Source organism: Haliotis rubra, unplaced genomic scaffold (genome assembly GCF_003918875.1).
Source record: "Haliotis rubra isolate DU_JTF1 unplaced genomic scaffold, ASM391887v1 Scf177, whole genome shotgun sequence".
Lineage (NCBI taxonomy): Eukaryota > Metazoa > Mollusca > Gastropoda > Lepetellida > Haliotidae > Haliotis > Haliotis rubra.
The window spans coordinates 932,104-954,435 of record NW_025765747.1 but is presented as its reverse complement, the minus strand read 5'-3'; the positions used below and the strand labels follow the sequence as shown (position 1 = coordinate 954,435).

Genomic DNA, 22,332 nt, shown 5'->3' with positions numbered 1-22,332 from the left:
TTTACATAGATATTAGTTATGCATTAAAATACTTGTGAAATGCCTGTACTCTTCTAAAAAAGGCAGGGGTGGAAATAACTTTAAAATTGCTAGTGCACTCCGGTACAGTGGCACATGTAAAATCACTTGCCCTGATCATTTTTCCACAATACTAGCTGTTTTCTTGTTGATATTTTACATAAAGAACATAATTAACATTGGAAAGTCAACTGGACACCGGTACAGTGTGATATACAAATTTGCTTGCCCGACAGAAAAAAAACACTGGACTCGGGCGTCGGGCAATGGGTTATTTCCACCCCTGAAAAGGCTTGTATAACACCTCATCTTGTATGTTTCATAATAAAAACCAAAGGATGTTACTTAACATATTTTGGTAGAAACAAACATGTTTGTAAGTTGTACTTCAGTAGGAGGCACAGTCATTTAAGGTATATCATTTCTCTGAAAACTGTTAAAGATAGCTTTAACCCAAACTCCCCTAACCCTGCATTTACTTGTAGTTGTGTAGTGATTGATTTATTGATCAGTAATTAAGTATTGGCTGTCAGGACAGTCATTGAACTAATCTTCATCTAATCAACATAATGTTAAGGAATTCAGAAGAGCAGGGTTAACAACCTTTGTGATGCACAGAAAGGTTCCAGCACTAAGAAGGGGACAGATATATCCACCATTACAAAGTAGACATGACAATGGACGTATTACTAGGAGCAATCCTCGTTATAAACTGGTCTTTCACAGAAAGTTTGTTGTGAGAGTTGACTAGATTCAGTCATGTTATTAGACTCTCTGACATGCTATACTGCTCATCAGGCTTGCTGACTTGGTTGACACATGTCATCGGTTCCCAATTACGCAGATCAATGCTCATGCTGTTGATCACTGGATTGTCTGGTCCAGACTCAATTATTTACAAACTGCCACCATATAGCTGGAATATTGCTGAGTGCGGCGTAAAACTAAATTCACTCACTCTACTGCTTATAATATCAACCACTGGTTTGTCTGTCTGAGACGGTATATGTACCAGCTGCGGGATACGTGTTCAGTATAAACAACAACCATAATGCTTAAACATCTGAGTTGATGTCTCACCTCAGTTGATGTCTCACCTCAGTTGAAGTCTCACCTCAGTTGATGTCTCACCTCAGCTGATATAACTCTTAGGGGCAGTAGAGCAACCCAGTGGTTAAAGCGTTCACTTGTCATGCCGAGGACCTGGGTTCGATTCCCGACATGTGTACAATGTGTGAAGCCCACTTCTGGTGTCCCCCGCCATAATATTGCTGGAATATCGCTAAAAGCAGTGTAAAACTAAACTCACTCACTCACTGTTGTTGAAGAGAAAAAGTTAAGGATCATAAATATTTTGGAGGGGATGATGTGTTTTTAAAATTGAATATATCTGTCTTTACTGCAAAAACTATCTGAAGTATTCATAATCCACAGTTATTTATAAATAATATTTTTGTAATATAGAAAGAAATCTTCCGTGTTACTATGGCCTGGATGTGTTGCTGATGGTGGATGTGGTGTTTGTGTGTTGCAGACAACAGGAGAGGATCGGAACGGACCGGGAAGACATAGACAAACAGCGCCGGCTACTCATGAAGAGAAAACCAACAATGTCAACAGGGAAAAACTCCAAACAACACGAGTTCCTCAAACCAGGGCAAGAGAAACCGTGAGTCCATGTTTACAACAGTTGAAGGAATGTAAGCTGTATACAGCCTCTTCTCTTTAATGTTTCTATGGCTGTTGGGTCTAGGCTGGAATATGCTCCTCTGATTATGTTCAGGGTTTGAAATTGGCAGCCAGTCTTATACTTGTAAAAGTGGGAGAGGACAAGATACATTTAAGACCTGGTGCAGTAACAGAGGTCCATGGTTTGTAACTCCCATATGTACAGATCGGGTATATTTGCCCATTTTACTTACATGTCAGTGTACATAGAGGATATTATATGAGTGCCCATGTCATACTATGTTTATGACACAAGTGCCTAAATGTTGGTATTTCCTGAGCGAGGGATATACCGATATTTAGGCACGATTGTTGTAAACATAGTATGATATGGGCACAAATATAATATTCTGTTTATTACCGAAGTCGTCAAATTGAGGAAAATAAACCCAAATCTCCTTTCAAACATAGGCTGTCTACCCGCCATCGCCGCATGTAGAACGCAACGTCACAGAAGAAACGTGACATCATAGCATTGTTCATGACGTCACATCACCATGACAAAGTGATATTTTACCCTAGAGCATCGTATGAAAAATATGAACCCCGATATGTTCGCCCTCGTAGGTAATAAATACCTATATTCTGTTGCCAGGTTAACGTTAGCCGAGTTTTATGAGCAGGATGAGATCCTGAAATTACGACAAGCGACCTTGAAAAAAGAGGATGCTGACCTTCAGTTGGAGTTGGAGAAGCTGGAGAGGGAACGTAACCTGCATATACGAGAACTCAAACGAATTCACAATGAAGATAACTCAAGGTAAAGACTCTCAATGTTCTTTCCCTGTTGTTGAGAATTCCATCATTTTTATTTTAATTTAGTTATTGTGGTACTAATTGTTGAAAAGTGAGTTGAGGGACTACCTAAAGTGGATGCATGAATATATTCTTTCACTATTATGTCTCCTTCGAGAGCCAGGATGTGCTGATTTGAAATTTATATTGCTCTGATTATGATCAATTTGTGTGTGATCACCTCACATGTGGACATGGAAGTAGTAAATGGTAAGAATTTCATCCACTTGGGCCTCTCCCAGTTACCAGTAGGCTGACATACAATGTTATGGTTCAAGGCCTGTCATCACAATGGAAACTTCTAATTTCACCAGAGTGGTCAAAGTCAATTTATTCTCAGATTTCCTCCAACAGCGCCATTCAAAGCTGGTGATGAAAAGTGGAAAATGTTAAAGGAACGCTTGAATTTTCCTCTGTTCCTTTATTTGTTTCTCTCAGTATATATTATTCACCCTGCCACAAACACAAGATCGTTCCAAATGGAATGTCGAATTTTGTTGATTTATTTGTAATACTGTGATTTTGATCTGTTTTACAGGTTTAAGGATCATCCAACGTTAAACGAGAGATACCTGTTGCTGTGTATGCTGGGGAAGGGGGGATTCAGTGAAGTCCACAAGGTAAGGGGGGATGGACGCGTCACATCTCCACGGATTCACCTTGAGTCCTATATTTGAGGGTCCCTGGGACTCATACCCTTAATTTTCAGGGGTCCTGGTCAACAAAATGGGGGTCCCGGACAATTAAATATTATTATTAATACTGTTATTGTATTGTGTATCATGATCATCACATTGTTACAGTAATCAAATTGCAAATAATACTATAGAGTATAATACAGTTAGTAGCAAACTCAGTGATAACTTATTGTCACTTGGTTGGAATTTTTATAAACAGTATTTGGACTTTCTCTGAGTCCCTGTGGATGTGCTAATAAATTTGGTTGCGTCCATTGTCAATTTTTATGAGTATAGGATGCAGGAATTCGCATCCTGTAAATCCCTTTATCTCTGTGGTGGGTGGGGTGGGACTGTAGCATTCTGGTCAACTTGTCAATCTGAAGACCATGGTATGATTGTAATGATTGTGCTAAACATGAAGCCCATGGAATGATTGTGCTAAACATGAAGCCCATGGTATGATTGTAATGATTGTGCTAAATATGAAGCCCATGGTATGATTGTAATGATTGTGCTAAATATGAAGCCCATGGTATGATTGTAATGATTGTGCTAAATATGAAGCCCATGGTATGATTGTAATGATTGTGCTAAATATGAAGCCCATGGTATGATTGTAATGGTTGTGCTAAACATGAAGCCCATGGAATGATTGTGCTAAATATGAAGCCCATGGTATGATTGTAATGATTGTGCTAAATATGAAGACCATGGTATGATTGTAATGATTGCTGTTGCTGAAACATGAATGATTGTGCAAATGGAATGATTGTAATGATTGTGCTAAATATGAAGCCCATGGTATGATTGTAATGGTTGTGCTAAATATGAAGCCTATGGTATGATTGTAATGGTTGTGCTAAATATGAAGCCTATGGTATGATTGTAATGGTTGTGCTAAATATGAAGCCTATGGATTGTATGATTGTAAAATATGGATTTTGCTAAATATGAAGCCTATGGTATGATTATTGTAATGGTTGTGCTATATGGTATGATTATTGATGATTGTGCTATGGTATGATTGTAATGGTTGTGCTAAATATGAAGCCCATGGTATGATTGTAATGATTGTGCTAAATATGAAGCCCATGGTATGATTGTAATGATTGTGCTAAATATGAAGCCCATGGTATGATTGTAATGATTGTGCTAAATATGAAGCCCATGGTATGATTGTAATGATTGTGCTAAATATGAAGCCCATGGTATGGTATGATTGTAATGATTGTGCTAAATATGAAGCCCATGGTATGATTGTAATGATTGTGCTAAATATGAAACCCATGGTATGATTGTAATGGTTGTGCTAAATATGAAGCCCATGGTATGATTGTAATGATTGTGCTAAATATGAAATGGTATGATTGTAATGATTGTGCTAAATATGAAGCCCATGGTATGATTGTAATGGTTAAATGGTATGATTGTAATGATTGTGCTAAATATGAAGCCCATGGTATGATTGTAATGGTTGTGATTGAAGCCCATGGTATGATTGTAATGCTAAATATGAAGCCCATGGTATGATTGTAATGATTGTGCTAAATATGAAGCCCATGGTATGATTGTAATGATTGTGCTAAATATGAAGCCCATGGTATGATTGTATTTGTGCTAAATATGAAGCCCATGGTATGATTGTAATGATTGTGCTAAATATGAAGCCCATGGTATGATTGTAATGATTGTGCTAAATATGAAACCCATGGTATGATTGTAATGATTGTGCTAAATATGAAGCCCATGGTATGATTGTAATGATTGTGCTAAATATGAAGCCCATGGTATGATTGTAAATGATTGTGCTAAATATGAAGCCCATGGTATGATTGTAATGGTTGTGCTAAGTATGAAGCCCATTGATGATATGCCTGGTGCAGTGAGTCTGGAATGTTGACTCTTATTATGAAACTGATGAAATGGTTGTAAGTATTACAGTGTATGCCCCAATACAACCACAATGATTGACCTGTAAAGATCTGGGTACAATTGATCTTCAGCAACCCATGTTTGTCATAGGGGTCGACTAACAGGATCGGGTGGTCAGGTTCACTGACATGATTGGTACGTCGTCATATCCCAATGGCTCTGATCCATGCTTGTGATGTTGATCACTGGATTGTCTGGTCCAGCAGATCCATGCTCATGATGTTGATCACTGGATTGTCTGGTCCAGCAGATCCATGCTCGTGATGTTGATCACTGGATTGTCTGGTCCAGCAGATCCATGCTCGTGATGTTGATCACTGGATGGTCTGGTCCAGACACGAATAGTTACAGACCACTGCCTATAGCTGGGATATTGCTGATAGCCCCCAAAACAAATAACCCCAAACAACAACAACAGATCATCCTATTACAGCTCAAGCTTTAATAATCTACCAAAACAATTAATAGTTTTACGGAAACTGCTGGTATATTGCTAACTGGCACATCATTTACTTGTAGTCATTGTGACCTGTGACCTGTGACACATGCCCATGTCTTTCTCCTCTGTTTCAGGGTTTTGATTTAAAGGAACAGAGATATGTAGCATGTAAAATTCACCAGTTGAATCGTGAATGGAAAGAAGATAAGAAAGCTAACTATATCAAGTAAGTCTTTGGGGATTTTGTATATAATGTATATTATTTTGCTTTTAATGTATCTTCTTAGTGTGTTATTAGGAATTAACGATCATTGACCTCAACTGTGTGGCAGTTTGAGACATGATGAATCCACTCACTTGTGATTGATGCTCATGCTACAGATATGCCGTCAAAATAAGTATTATCCTTTGTGACATCTGATATGGGAAATGGAAACATGGAAGTCATTTGCTTTAGTCAGGCACTTTTAGCCCATCCAAGGCATTTTGTTGACCAGTGCAAATTTTGCCCGTGGCTGCTGTCCATGTCCTGGTCTATCTACATGTTGGTTTGTTTTGATGGTGTCTTTGATTATGTTTCAGACATGCTCTTAGGGAGTACAACATTCACAAGAGCCTAGACCACCCAAGGATAGTTAGATTGTATGATGTTTTTGAAATTGACAATAATTTCTACTTGTTGAGTCGTAAGTATAAATTGCTGTTGCTGTTTTTACCAATCATTTGTTTATGTAAGGGTTTTAGTTTATTGGGGTTTAGGAGACATTATCAGGGCTGACAACTGTAAATGGATATTGTGACGTAAAGGATCATTTGTTTGCTAAAACATTATTCAAAATGCTTAAGTCATTTGGTTCCAAAGACCCCTGGCTAACTTTCAGTGGCCTTTGCACATAAATGTCTTTGATTTATTGGGTTGATGTATATCATTCGAGTACTGTATGGGGTCTTTGGTAAATGCTGATTCCATGGACCTAGTTTTGTAAAGTCAAACATAATGAAAACAGTGTTTTGATGCTCAGCTTATTCTCTCCTCAGACAAGTTATTAATGCTTTATGAAAAGCAAATTCACTAATTTTTCAGATCACACATTTCATTCCATTATATCATGCTCACTGCTGAAACAGCTGATAGCTGCCAATCAACTTATGAATTCATGGATGCTTTTATTTGTGTTTCAGATTTTGTACAGTGTTAGAGTATTGTGAGGGCAACGACCTTGACTTTTATTTGAAACAGAACAAGTGCATTCCAGAGAAGGAGGCTCGCTCTATCATCTGTCAGACTGTCAGTGCCCTCCGCCATCTCAATGAGATCAAGCCAGCTGTGATACATTATGACCTTAAACCAGGTGAGATATGACCTTGACCTTGACTTTGACCATGCAAACAGGTGGTTGGAAATATGTTTGTTTTACTCCTTTTACGAAATGCACAAAATTTGTTTTCGAGTTAACAGATATGACGTTTCTATCTGAAATGTGTCCTTCACCTTTGGAATGACCTTGTATCATGAAACTTTCACATGTTATTTGTTTAGATATACTGAGGGAGAGAAATAAGGGATCACATGAAAGCACAAGTGTTCCCTTTATTTGTTTCCAGGTTTCTTCTCAAGCTATGCAATACAGCACTTGTGAAGAAACCTGGAAATAAATGAAGGAAAACTCCTGCTTTCATGTGATCCCCTTATTTCTTTCCCTCATTATATATATATGCAAACCTTCGTAATATTTTCATTGTTAAATAGTAAATAAGAATCTGATGCAGTGTCGTTCAAGCTGAATTTCCTTTTAAGCAAACTATTTTTCATTCCTTAGGAAATATCCTGTTAGGAAGTGGGTCCGTGAGTGGCGAGATCAAAATCACCGATTTTGGTCTGAGCAAGATCATGGACGATGAAAACTTCTCCCCTGACATTGGGATGGATCTCACGTCTCAAGGGGCAGGAACGTACTGGTAAGATTCACTGGAATATATATATATATGTGAAGCCCATTTCTGGTGTACCGTCCTGTGATATTGCTGGAATATTGCTAAAAATGGCATGAAACTAAACTCACTCACTCACTCACCCAGACTCAATTGATTGGGCAGCAGTGATATTGTTGCAATACTGGTAGGATGTGAGACAACTGACAAAAAAGCTCTCGTGATTATGGCAAGATTACTTAGTATGAATAGTTGAGTCACCTACATGCCTGTCATATCGCCCTGCTTTTGTTTTACAGGTACTTGCCCCCCGAATGTTTTGTGGTGGGAAAAACACCTCCAAAGATTTCTTCCAAAGTTGATGTGTGGTCGGTCGGTGTGATATTCTACCAGTGTCTCTATGGTAAAAAGGTAGGTTGACTCCTATGGGTACTGGGATATAGAGATGTGTACCCTTAAAAACATTAGAGCGTCCGCCTGGAGAGCGGAAGGTCGTGGGTTCGATCACCGACTGTGTCATACCAAAAGACATAAAATATGGTACTTGTTGGTCCCTGCCTGGCTCTCGGCATTAATGGGTACAACAAGGACTGGTCGGCTCGGAGTCAGTATAATGTGTCTGAGTGGGGTATTCATGCTTCACTGCGGCATGGTATCTCAGTGGGCTAGCACTATAAAACCAGCTTCAGTCTGGGCTAGTACAGGCAGCCACACATACTCACGCATGCACGTCGTCATATGAACAAAATATTCTCAAGCATGCCGTTAAACCCAATTTCACCTCACCTCACCTCACCTCACCTCACCTCACCTCACCTCACCTTAAAAACAGTTGTATTGCAGTGTGTTGCGATATATGGGGAGTTGAAGTGCTTGGCAGTGATTCATACTTACAGTTCATGCAAATAATGTTTCCCACATACGAAATATAATTCAGCATTATCAGTTGCTGATATGTTTAGTTATGAACACAGGGAGGGAGAAAAATCACTTCCATATTTGAACTATTTTGTCTATAAATTGTAAAGGAAAACATCACTTAATTCATTAATGAATACATTTACTATTGAAACAAGTTATGAATACATTTACTATTGAAACAAGTTATGAATACATTTACTATTGAAACAAGTTGTATACTTTTTTACCCTATATACTGGAATACAGAAGAGATGTTGCAGTATGTTTCATTTGAAAAGCATTTCGCAATATACCAGTACGGTATTAATATTGTGCTGTCAGTATAAACCAAACTGTTTGATATAACTCCACACTCTTGCTCTTGCCGTGAAATTCAGTGTAAACTAGTCAGATTTTGTTGTAATATTTCCTGTTGTATTTTCAGCCATTTGGCCACAACTTGTCTCAGGCCGCCATCTTGGAGGAGAATACAATTCTCAAAGCTACAGAGGTTGACTTCCCTCCTAAACCGCCCGTCTCGTCAGAAGCTAAGGTATGTCCTTTTAAACTCCCTCTATCCCCCTACTCCATCTCATCAACCCGTGAAGATCCAGGTTAGAATATTGGACTTCAGTAACCCATGCTTGTCGTAAGACGCAGCTAACGGGATCGGGTGGTCAGGCTCGCTGACTTGGTTGACACATATCATCGGTTCCCAATTGCGCAGATCGATGCTCATGCTGTTGATCACTGGATTGTCTGGTCCAGACTCGACTTATTTACAGACCGCCGCCATATAGCTTAAATATTGCTGAGCGCGGCGTAAAACTAAACTCACTCACTCATGAGTAATAAAGATATGAACCTTTGAAACCCAAGTGTCATGAGAAACAAAAATATGAACCTTTAAAAACTCCAATTTTCTCAAAAGTAAAGATGACAGCCCTCGCAAACCCCAGGCTCGTCAAAAGCTGTGGTACCACTGTTAGAATGGAGTGGCAGTGCTCTGGTCGTACGTTCTAATGTCTGACTCTTTCATGTTGCAGGCATTTATCCGGCGCTGTCTTCAGTATAAGAAAGACTTCCGGCCTGATGTGCTGATGCTGGCACAGGACGACTATCTGAAACCCCCTCAACTCAAATCCAAGTGAGTGAGTGGCCTCTGTCTCCTTCTTACACTTTGTAACTGACACTGCACTGTACTTACGGTAAAAACGTTGATAATTGAAAGTTAATAGTTATTCATTGATGTTAAAAAATAAGAAATGGTAACATCTCATATGGTAAAAACTTTTCACTTTTTAATGGCAATTGGCACCTCGTATTGATTTACAATATTGTCTTTCGAATATGCTTCTCAGAACAAGTTGAAGAACACCTACAAATGGAAGGCTGTGTGTTGAGATTGCCAACATCAATGATGGATTAATTATCATGAAAAATTCAGGTTTTCATGAACATTTTTTAAGTAATATATTAGATGTTGTATTGAGTGTGGCCGCTCAGATGGCAGGTATGATGGGGAATGATTTTGGCTAGATGCTGAGTGACCTATGAAAACAGCTCCTGTTTTGTTGAATGTTTGACTTATGTTATGGTGAATGTTAGCAAGAGAGTAACCAAATGATGTGTGTTACAGTGAATGTTTGTAAGACAAGCTGGCCAAGCAAATGCCAAGTGTAATGGTGAATGTGAGACAGTGTCTGGCTGATTGAGTGTCACATGTTCTAGTGTGTGTTTGTGAGAGAGGTTGGCCAGTCCAAGGGTGCATCTGTTGGTGAATGTCTGTGAGACTGAGATTGGCCAGTCCAAGGGTGCATCTGTTGGTGAATGTCTGTGAGACTGAGATTGGCCAGTCAAGGGTGCATCTGATGGTGAATGTCTGTGAGACTGAGATTGGCCAGTCCAAGGGTGTATCTGATGGTGAATGTCTGTGAGACTGAGATTGGCCAGTCCAAGGGTGCATCTGTTGGTGAATGTCTGTGAGACTGAGATTGGCCAGTCCAAGGGTGCATCTGTTGGTGAATGTCTGTGAGACTGAGATTGGCCAGTCCAAGGGTGCATCTGTCTGTGAATGTCTGTGAGACTGAGATTGGCCAGTCCAAGGGTGCATCTGATGGTGAATGTCTGTGAGACTGACTGGCTAATCAGTGACCTGGTTCCATGAAGTCGTGATACTAAGGCTTCTGTTTCAGACATCTGGACAACAGTGTGAGTCAGGCACCTGGGAGCAGCAACTCTACACAGGGACCGACCATCAACCTGAATCAGTCTCCGTCATTCTCCTTCGGGGATAAATACTCATAGCTCAACATGAGGGACCCTCGTGGGCAAAGGCCAAACAATGTCTGAAGCATTCGCTCCAGACCAACTTCATCTGGGTCAAACACGTCATAGCATTCAATCTCCCGTTGTTGCGGAGATAACCACATATGCAAGCTCACTGCATTGGAAGCCTGTTGCCATGGTTTTTGTCTTGGTTTCCATGGCAACCAATTCCAAGACATTACTTTCAAGAAAATAATGAATCATCCTGCCTCGTCATATTTCTAAACAATTCTGCTGTGAAACACCCAGTGATAAGACATGCTGAGCAGCATACAGGAATGCATGTGATTCGGCCCTCATGCAGGTGCGAATGGTCGCCATGGAGATCCAAGGTGTCGTCATAGAGACAGAAAGGGTCGTCACGATTGTCCAAACAGATGTCATGAGGCCTAAGTGTGTCATTGTTGATATTCAAGATGTCATGAAGGAAGCCTGAATGGTAGTCATGGAGATCGAAGAGGCCCAAATGGTCATCATTATGCCCCAAAGTGTTGTGGTAATCCAAATTGTCGTCATTATGCCCAAAGGGTTCCTCTTGTAGGGGTCAGGATGCAGATCCAAGGCACCACCATGGAGTCGCCATAGAGATGCAAGAGATTCAGCCCTGTCTGTCTGTGTCTGCAGGAGGTGAAATCCTTTGGACTGTGTGGTGTGAGTGACTTGTGTCGGCGCCCTATCACATGATCTAGTGACATGCCAGCATTCCCGGAATCTTTGTGTCTGGATCCGCATCGTGTCATATGACACAAGTCTTAACTACCATGAGGAGTCGGATTTTTAGAGTGTCATGTGACAATCTCCAGTTTCACCACAGTGATCGGATACCTAAAGTGCCATACATCATGACCTGGTCGACAAGAAAGTTTCGCAACACCCAGGTGTCATGTCATGTGTCCAGGTGTTATTTCATTGGACCAGGTGTCATAGGATGTGTCCAGACAACTTAGATGTCAGCAGTTGCCAGACACTGGGTGCTCTGATGATGAATAACATGCAGCATATGACACGACGGAGCCTTCTTCGTCAACAGTGGCCAGACACCAGGTGTTCTTCTACGTCATGTGATATGTGCGACTGTGGAAAATGCTTTCAGTAGTGGATTATGGGCGAGTGTGATGATTCGACAAGCAGTGCTGAGAACCAAGTGATATGTATATATTCAACACGGTCCCAACTCATGTAGATAAACTGTGACATTTACAACCTGTATCAAGTGGTTCACCCAAAAACTTCTTTCAGTGCACATTTCCGTGGGTAATAAACCAAATTTTCGGGGTATCTGTCACATGCTTCACTACCTATGATCAGCTTCATCCATGTCCTTCAAACCAGCTCAATGAAATAGTAGCTTCAAAATATAGGTAAATGATTGTGCCAATCCATTAATGGAGGGTTTTCAGTAAGATTCTTCATCCATCCTGTGATTAAGGTGTTTGCTCCACATTATGTAGGCCTGGGTTCGGCTCCCCAAATGGGTTTAATGAATGAAGCCCATATTCTATGTCCCCTGCCATGATATTACTTAAATATTGCTAAAACATTTTATCAAATCATTAGACAAAGTGCTATGTTTATGTTGCTAGTTCATATACTGTTGGTTATTTAGAGGGAAGTGGGGTAGTGTACTTATCTCTAGCATGTATTTGACAAATGAAATCACCATGAGGTTTTCCTGATGAAAGTCATTAACTCACATGTGTCCTAATCAGAGGCTGGTAAACTTCCTGGGTTTGAAAACTGTTGATATCATTTGAAAGATGGTTCATATCTGGGAATGTATAGTCCTGGTACAGTGGCCTTTATGATCAGTTTATCTCAGCAGAGATTGTCTGTCATGAAATTATTATTATTATATGAATACGACCATTTCCATAAAATATGATTAATTTAGCCACAAATCTGATGGAAGTTTTAGTTGTCTTTTGATAAAGTAAACTTGGCGACTGTTAAGCTGTTAAGATCTAATTGAAAGTGTCTTGAGACGAGATCACGTAAGGACTACGGGAGAATGGTTCCCCATTTCAAGCCTAGTTCCAGACAACGCATAAATGCCAAATATCTGAATTTGCCCAGAGCCTCGTTTCACAAAGCTATCCTAGCTCTACGACTGTCGTAAGTCTGTGTTTATTCCTAACACTGGGGACTCCTGGGAATAATATTGGGGTTCTACATATTATTATTTAGCTTCAGGTAACAACTGTCATAAAATATGACAATAGAAAGTATTTGTGATGCTTTGTGCTTGTTATGCAGTGGGGCTTTCTTATGCAGTAAGACTCTTTGAACATTGATTGTATTTTTTCCCCACATTGTCAGTACATGCATCACAGTTTCAATCATTCCAATATTCATGTTGAGTCATTCTAAAAGTCGCTGTTTCAAGCAGCCAGTATCACCTTGTTTGCATGATTAATGCAATATTTCACTCTGGGGCTGTGGGGTTAAAGCGTCCGCTCGTCACGCCAAAGATGTGGGTTCAAATCCCCACATGAGCACAATGTGTGAAGCCCATTTCTGGTGTCCCCCTCCGTGATATTGCTGGAATATTGCCAAAAGCAGCCTAAAACCATACTCATTCACTCAATATTTCACATCGGGTAAAACTTGGCATGTATGAAATGCAGACCTGTTTCTTTGAAGCAGAAAGCATGGTATTGATAAACGTAAAGTTTAAGTTGACAGGCCTACAAATTGGAATTTGATGATGAAAATGAGAGATGTGGATGAAGTTGGTGCTAGTCTTTAGTGCAGCATGTGATGTGATATCTGCGACTACCCTCAGTCTCGCTGGTCCTCAGTACAGTACAGTCAGTGTGTCATCGTTATTCCATATGCTTGTGATTGTATAATAACTGCAATAACGGGTTTGGGTGGAGAAAACTTGTCTTGAGAAGACAAAAGTTTGATTTTTACAGAAGTTATGACATAACATGCAATTGGTTGTTTACACTTCAAAACAGTCCTCAGAGCAATCAAGCCATACCAAAGATATATCGTCACTTGTGTTCCTTCCGCAAGTCTCCTACATTGGCTATGTTACATGTTGCAGGATTTGTTTTTTATGTTAAGCTTTTGTTGTGCTTGGACCAGTCTCATTAAAAGCATTCATTTCTTTACCTCTACAATTTGAGGGGCGGTGGCTTAGCCTAGTGGTTCAAGTATCCGCTCGAAATTATGAAGACAAGGGTTCAATTCCCCTCATGGATCTAATGTGTGAATTTCTGGAATATTGCTGAAAGCAGTGTAAAACCATACTCATTCTTCAGTCTGATTTGCACATGAACAAACCTAAATGACAAAGAGATTCCTTCAGTGGTACTCCATTTTAGGTGTAGATGTGCTGTGTGTGAAATATCCGTCTTGAGATTTTCGTGCAGACTTATTTATCAATATTTGATCTGTATTTGGAGCCTGCTCTGTCGAAGTTAATGACGTATGTACATCAGATATTCAGGTCTGAAGGCTTCACTGACTCATGCTGATTGGTCAGTCACCTAATGCAACCCCCTCTGGAAGTATCCATGTGTCTTCAAGCAGAGAGGTATTGCATTGAAGTAAAGAACTGATTTTAATGAGATTGGTGGGCGTTCAATAAAGCAAGGAGGCAGGTGCTGTAAAGTCTGGCTGTGACTTTATTCTGACGATGTTAGGAGTGTTGTGGGAGCTGAATCAGCATTAAGAGTTACGTTTCTGATTGTCGTAAATACAGGGGTTGTCCATGTGTCCATCACTACTTCAGTCCTTGTTTTTGTCACATGACAACTCATGATACACTCCTGACACTACCGACCTGTTCTCTCTCTCCCCCCCCCCCCATCTGCCTACATACATTATAATACCAATCCACCCACTCAACAAGGACCTCAAAGCACTCTCAGAGTTCCAATACACCAGATTTTGACTACAAGTTTCAAAGTGGAATTAGAATTTTCCAAATTCTGACACCTGATACATGTATTTTTATCTTCTGACAGTGATTTGTAGTGTACTGATAATGCACTGGAGAGAAAAAAAGATAATGAATAAATTTCACACAGATGCGGTATGTGTAAATATGCATTGACTTTAGGGAAATGAGATTTGGATACAATATGTTTTCTGACCACTATGCAGAATTTGCATCTTTTTTGCCAGTGTTTGATTGTGGGTTAAAAGTCTGATTCACTTGATTTTATTTATTTGTTAGCGCATACCCTTGGTCCCTCTATACCGCCATACCGCCATACCGCCAACTCACTCACTCTCCGTCTATAAGCTGACATCTTGTGGTAAAACTGGAATACTGTTCAAAGAGGTCTTTGATCTCACTCACTCACTCAATCACACACTCACTCACTCGCTCTTGACCAACTCATTTACCTCACCCTGTACCTGGCCCAAGTATTTTCATAGGGTTAATTTTCTTCTTCAGACTGACAATTTTGAAAAATTTAATGTAAATCGGTTAAAATTCATTACCCAAGTTTGGAAAGCTTTGTATTTCAAAATGCTTCATATAAAGTGTTCAGGCATGCCAGTTTGACCTGTAACATGTTCATGCATGAAGGGGTGATGGGGTAGCCTAGTGATTGAGGCGTTCGCTCGTTAGGCTAAATACCCCGGATTCGATTCCCCACATGGACACATTGTGTGAAGCCCATTTCTGGTGTCCAGTGTTGTGATATGGCTGGAATATTGCTAAAAGTGGCGTCAAACCATACTCACTCACTCACTCACTCATGCAAAAAGACATAGACACCAACCCCAACCCCCTGAAATTCTACAAACCTGCAGAATTCCAAGATCATACCACTAAATCACACCTCGGCTATTACAAACAACAAATAAAACTAAAAATGGCCCCGCCCATTTCTGGGCTTCCCACATGGAGAATGCATGACAATCATTGTATCTATTTATTATCAGAATTATTGGTGGGTTATCTCCCATTGAAGACAGCTCAAGATAAGCATTCAAGCACACCTCTCCTGGCAACATGTTTCATGACTGAATCAGATTGCAAGGGAGTGTTCTAGCATGACTTTGTACCACTATTCAGAAGGAATTCAGGGGTAGGACATTCATTTTGAGTTCAGTAAAACGCAAATGAAATGAATTCAGGTACAGTGATTTTCCCTTGAGGGTGTGTTTGAGAACATGCATAAAGTAGTATCAACAGAGTTATCTCCCTTTTAACCTGTTTGCTTTTCTGAAGGAAGGAATGATGAAAGTATTAGTAAGGGAGATAACCCTGTGGAAAGGCTAGTTTCATGAAAAGATCTTTGGTTCAAATTGCCAGTAACAGTACAATTAGGGTTGTTTTAACATATTCGTTGAAACCTGTATATCAAGATGGGAAATGTTTAGAGAAATACTTGTTTGTGACTTCTTGAAACACAGAAAAGAACTGTTGATTTGTTGGCTTAAGGAAACTGTGCCTGGGAAGATTGAGGTTGATGGACTGAGGCATCCTTAATTTGCCTAAAGACAAGATGGTTGCCTGCAATTGGGACTGTGTCATTTAAGAGGAATAAATTCTTGTGACATTGTGAAATAGACTTGTACAGAACTTGTACATTGTGAATACTTGACTGAAGGAACATTTCTTGGAATTATTTTTCAAGTGTGGCGAAGACTGTCGATGGGAGTACTACCAGTGCATGTGATGTTGGAGTGCGTGAAGTCTGGAAACAAATGTGTGCGTCGTCAACTAATAGACATGAATTATTACATGTGTACTGCTCTGTTGTAGTTTCTACATGAGGCAAATGATCATTGATGTGTGATTCGGTGAGGTTGTCATGTTGTTCGGAGTTATGTCCCTTTGAGGTGTGTGGTCCATTCTGTCCGAGAAAATCTGTTTTTAGAATCTGTGAAAGTGTGCTAGGAGAGTATAGTCTGGTATCTCCAAAATTTAATGTGTTTTTAAAAATTATTTAGTGCCAGTTTATGACAATGTTTTACAAAACTATTTTGAAACCTGTAGCAACATCACATTCTTAATCATTCACTGATTCATGTGTTAACATCTGGATCGTGATCTGTCCATCAGAGACAAGACCGACCTGTATTTAATGCTAAGCTATGGTATGCAAGAATGAATGACGTTGTTCGTTGCCATGGTTATGTGTAATGTGTGTGAGATTTAGGCGCAAATTGTGCCTGGGTTATTGGTGTGCATGTATGAATGAATGTGCGATTGACGGGTCAATAAGAATTATGGACATTTTTAAATTCGTTGATAGAATCTGAATGAAGGCTCGTCTTCGCAGTTTTCTTTGATTTGATTTTTTTTTAACTGTTGGCGAAGCAGAGAGACTGTTTGCTTGCTGACCAAGGAGTCAGCTGATCAGTGGTTGTTTTTAAATGGAATAAATCATGTATAAAGTGTTGACTCCACATGACTTGTTATTCATAGACGTCTTCAGACCAACTAGGAAGTCACAGTGTCCCGAGAGAGCGTTGGGTAGACGAGTTCATTGTTACCCTAATCACTGTTAGACCCCCAAATGGGTACAATGTGTGAAGCCCATTTCTGGTGTCCCCGCCGCGATATTGCTGGAATATTGCTAAAAGCAGCTTAAAACCACATTCACAGTGTTCCAAGGTCTAAAGAAAGTATTTCGTGAAGACATATATAAAATATATATAAAGTCCGATGCCATGTGCCACGTAGTTCAAGTACACGTGTGACCATTAATCAGTCAGACCACCCATCAAAATGAGAATATCTTACCAAAACTGAAGCTAAAAAACCCACAGGAAACAAACTGACAATAACAAATATCAGCAACGCATATCTGATCACTTCTTTCAGTGGCATTTTAGAAATTAAGAAGTACAGTATTGACAAACGTTCTGGATAACAACTTATATTTCATTCCTGCTTGACAACAGTACAAGTGGATCGAAACCTTGCACTCACGAAAAAGAAAGTTGTCAATTTTGCATATCTGATCCATAAGATGTGCCCTGGTGCTGTTGTGTCAGGCTTCCTATAAATATCGGGGCGGTGGGGTAGCCTAGTGGTTAAAGCGTTCGTTCGTCACGCCGAAGACCCCAGGTTCGATTGCCCACATGGGTACAATTTGTGAAGCTCATTTCTGGCGACCCCCAACCCCCACCCGGAATATTGCAAAATACGGCGTAAACCCATGCTCAGTCAGCCCAATAAATATCTGTATGGAAGGATATATTGTCTTAAAGAAGAGTGCTGCAAAATGCCGGAAGAACATGGCTATCACACCTCGTTCCACATGTTCGTTAGTGACGGAGTTTGGTGAGCGGGCAGACCACGACCTGCAGACAATAGTTCCCTGCTCTTGATAGGCATCAACGACCCTGGCATGGTGAGGACGTGTGTTGTCCATGATGTTGATTCCGTTCCGATAACACCACGGTCTCGCGTACTCCTCCATACCAGCGTGTAGCTCACTCCTGTCATCGTGCCTCGCAGTAGGACGTGGAAATCGCCACTTCCGGTTCTACTTATTCGGAGTAAAACGCATGATCATGTTCGGCTTCTTTGAAATGGAACAAGAAAGTTCCTCTATCATAAGTGAAAGGGATAAAAAAGTGTCTGTCTTAAATGGCAGGTCAGTGAGTGCGATTACAAACCTTCCATGACAGGAGACCAGCCTCATAGAGACAATTATGCACTCCCGGCATCAAAACGTTATCTTTAGCAAATTTTGAGTAGCATATACCCTTTAGTGGTGCTTGTTTCTCATTGTAAAACATCTGCAGTGTACACAAGGATTTATGGATTTCGGTCTTCCTTGGGGAATGATTGTTGTGGCGGTGCAATCCCATGCACGGAACCGTTTAAACTTAACCTTCTCAAACAATTCGACACTAAGTATGTACGATCTTCGAACAGTAAGAAATCGTTAATTTCTGTAGTCAAACACACCGTGCACGGGTCATAGTGAAAATTCAAACAGTAACGGCACTCTTCACCTGTTGATTTTGTTTACCGCTGCACTCAGCAATGATCCAACTTAATGACGCCTGATTTCAAAACAATATGTTGCATCAGACAAGCCAGTTGTTGATATTATAAGCAATGGCCGATGATGACGCGCCGTCAAAGTCACCGGGCCTGACCAGCCGATCTATTTAGTCGCCTCTTGTGTCAAGGTCAGTTTGCTGGAAGCCCCACCCGGAAGCGCTTCTGCCGAGGGCCAATTCTATCCCGGAAGCCCCACCCGGAAGTCTGTGGAACTAACTGTGGAGACAACAATGCCCAGGCAGGGGCGTCATTATGTCCTCAATACGTCCGGCGTTAAGGAATAATAATGTCGCTTTGAATAACAAACTATCTGGAACAATCGAAAACAACTGTTGGAAATGCTATAAAACTGAAAAACTTGGAAGAAAGTCGGTGCTACAAGCGTCACATACATATGTATATATGTATATGTGCATTATTTCACTATGCGCCAACGCCAATGTCAACGAGCAGTGTGAGAATATCTACCATAACACAATGCTTATAAGACATGCATATTTTCAGACTTTCCCCACACGTAGTTATTAACTGGGACACTGTTCAATGCGGTGTTAAACTCACTCGTTCCACTTACATTGTAAATAAATGGAAGCAAATTTCAGCAAAACTAAACAATGCTCTCGAATCATATATACTCCCTGATGTTTGGCATATCGGAGCAAACTCTCAACAAACTCACCAGTGTACAAAATGCAGCAGCGAGACTCATCACTGGTGCAGGCAAATATGAACACATAACACCAACATTACGTACACTGCATTGGCTGCCAATCAGACAAAGAATTGTCTTCAAGGTGTTGGTGTTTGTGCACAAGGCCCTTCACAACCAAGCTCCAGAATACCTGACTGAACTAGTGTCATGGTATCAGCCATCATAACCCTGAGATCAGCCTCTTTAAAACAAGCAGTTGCCCTCTATTATGCATAGAGACAGGTCCTCTGTTATGGAACCAACTACCTGAAAACTTGAAAACTTGTCAGACATATTCCATTCAAAAGAACTAAAAACAGTTCTTTTCCACAGACCCAAGCGCCTTAGAGCAAACCTTGATTCAGGCGCTATATAAATTTTAACATTATTATTATTATACTGTTCATGCAAAGACCCGTTGGCCTCAAGTGTGGTGACGGGCAAAAGAAAGTGATGTTTTTTGTTTTTTTTGTGGTGGCTAAAAGTGAAACAAGTCATTGTTATCGGATTGTAATATCTTCAATACGGATGTCTCAGTTGTTTTGGTTGCAATGTTTCAGCGAGTGTTTTCATCATGTTAACATTTTGGTAATGTTCGTACGTTTTGCATCAAATCCAATTTTGAAGCGTTTAAGCTATTCCCGGCAGCTATGACGATGACAATGTAATTATTGTGAACTGTCCATTTGAAACTCGAACACAGACCTCTCATAAGTAAACTATCAATGTTTGTACACCACATACCGATAAACAGAAATCCTTTGAGACAGGTATCCATACAATGTCATGTCAAATGCACGGTTTTTATCGCATGAGTGATGGGGCCCTTGTTGCCATGGCAGCAAACCTACACCATTCCCAGGTGATAACTCACAGTCGTACGTGCTTATGTAAAATTATATATTTATATGCGGTCGATGTATCATTCTAATGGTTTATTTTAGTCTATATACGCTATTCATGTAAAATGAATGTACTCAGGCAAAAGGTTAGTGTGTGAGTTTTCCCAGCATGTTTCACCCACGCTAAAAAATCAAAATCAAACTACAACATGTATATTGTCTCAAAACCGACATCATATTATGGACGATTAGGTGTGGAAAGGTTTAATATCAAACGTCTGAACGTATATAAAATAGTGAGAGCTGTACGATATGTACGCATTTAATATGCAGAGTGGAGTCCATTTGATGTGCCAGACTTCGATGATCGTAGGTTCGGATACCGTTACGTCCCATGTTATTTGTTAGTTTCATGACCGTACTCGAAGGCTGGCGGGGTAGCTTAGTGGGGTAGCCTAGTGGTTAAAGTGTTCACCTGCGTTCGATTAACGACAGTGGTACAATGTGTGAAACCCATTTCTAGTGTCCCCGTCGTCATACTGCGCTGAGCTATTGCTGAAAGCGGCGTAAAACCGAAGTCACTCACTCAGTTTGGTTGAGCGTGTTGGGTTCTCACTTTACATGCCACCCCGCCTTTATTTCACGAAACTACTGCTCATTTAAGCTTAAACCAAACTAATTAATTATTCAGTTTGTGAATTCATTGAAGTGTACATGCTCCCACTACAAATAGTAGCATCAAGTCATTAATTTAAAACGCTTAGAGAAAGCGTAACTCTGATAAAGCAACGTGCATATTATTAGAGCTCTGGCCGCTTGCTGTGTACCTATACAGTCATATCGCAATACCTCTCACATATATATAAGGTGGCAACAAGAATGACGTGAAAGAAAGGTATCGTTGCTGATAGGAGGCACCATCGTTTCCACGAGCTTCAGGTTACTTGTTTGATTTCAGCAGAGACCATATAATCTATTATATGGTCTCTGATTTCAGTATCGATCGTGTATCGTGAGATCTTTCGCTGTAAACTCACAGCGGGAGAACAGTTTTCTGCAGCAATGAATAGAAATACAATGAGTTGATTTCCTCCGAGGCTGGAGTTAAGAGAAGAATGGGTTAAAATCAAAAGATTTGATAGCAAACAGACTCGGTCGCTTTTCATTGTGAATATTAGAGTTGCCTCCCCTTAACGACTCTTTTGGCTTCATGAACTAAGAAAATATAGTTCCTGTTATTACCGGAAGTAACAAATAAGACGTCTGTAAATCATTTGCAACAAAGTGTGTTTCACAATATTTGAAATGAGACCAGCTTGATCAGTTGATCTCTTTGAAAAATAACACACACAACTAATAACTAGCATCATGTAATGTCAGGGTATACCACTTATCAACAGGGGAGATACACCTGACACGATTTGTTGCTGAAAGACTCACGAAAACATGGACTCCTTCGAATGAAGTGGCCAACTAAGTAATTGTAATTGGGTCACAGGTCAGATCTTATTGACATCATGGACGAACTACAGAAACTTGAATATCTGTCTTTGGTATCCAAAGTATGTACTGAGCTGGAAAACCATCTTGGGATAAATGATAAGGATTTGGGTAAGTGTCCTTACTGTTTTCGAATAAGGCTTTTATAAGGAGTGCATACTTGTCAATTTGTGTGTTAAGGATATCATTATTGGAAAGATTTGCGCCCGTAACCCCCATATTTTTTGTAATCATTTTATGCCTAAGAATATACGCCTATGTTTTTATGTTATGGTTTTTTTTATAAACACCCTATACCTAACCCTAAATCTAACCCTAATATCTAACCCCAAACCTAACCCTAAACCCTCGAAATAATCCTAATAAATAGAATACATTTCAAGCAGGGGTTACGGGTGGAACTCTTACCCTGATGGCAGCTTTACGTTGTGATTCATCGCAGACACACTGCAAGTTATTCAGTACCATCAACATGATCAATAGTGTACTGCATGTTTATTATTATGAGATCACTGTCAGCTTTAACATTTAAAGATCCCAGTAACATTTGACATGGT

The 22,332-nt window shown here is 40.1% G+C and overlaps 2 protein-coding genes across 2 annotated transcripts in view; both read left to right on the top strand.

Moving 5' to 3' along the window:
* Positions 1 to 17,123, top strand: part of LOC124273146 (serine/threonine-protein kinase tousled-like 2) — a 58,481-nt gene extending 41,358 nt beyond the window's left edge. Inside the window, exons 13-23 of the mRNA XM_046708363.1 lie at positions 1,553 to 1,687; positions 2,342 to 2,506; positions 3,080 to 3,161; positions 5,727 to 5,818; positions 6,175 to 6,264; positions 6,775 to 6,944; positions 7,413 to 7,551; positions 7,824 to 7,935; positions 8,870 to 8,977; positions 9,471 to 9,571; positions 10,620 to 17,123. Coding sequence (XP_046564319.1) covers positions 1,553 to 1,687; positions 2,342 to 2,506; positions 3,080 to 3,161; positions 5,727 to 5,818; positions 6,175 to 6,264; positions 6,775 to 6,944; positions 7,413 to 7,551; positions 7,824 to 7,935; positions 8,870 to 8,977; positions 9,471 to 9,571; positions 10,620 to 10,731 — 1,306 coding nt within the window. The 3' untranslated portion in view covers positions 10,732 to 17,123. The remainder of the gene's footprint in view (positions 1 to 1,552; positions 1,688 to 2,341; positions 2,507 to 3,079; positions 3,162 to 5,726; positions 5,819 to 6,174; positions 6,265 to 6,774; positions 6,945 to 7,412; positions 7,552 to 7,823; positions 7,936 to 8,869; positions 8,978 to 9,470; positions 9,572 to 10,619) is intronic.
* A 4,389-nt stretch (positions 17,124 to 21,512) lies between these two features.
* The window catches only part of LOC124273147 (ATP-dependent RNA helicase DHX8-like), a 43,056-nt gene continuing 42,236 nt past the window's right edge, over positions 21,513 to 22,332 (top strand). The window contains 2 exon segments of the mRNA XM_046708364.1: positions 21,513 to 21,715; positions 21,778 to 21,886. Coding sequence (XP_046564320.1) covers positions 21,793 to 21,886 — 94 coding nt within the window. The 5' untranslated portion in view covers positions 21,513 to 21,715; positions 21,778 to 21,792.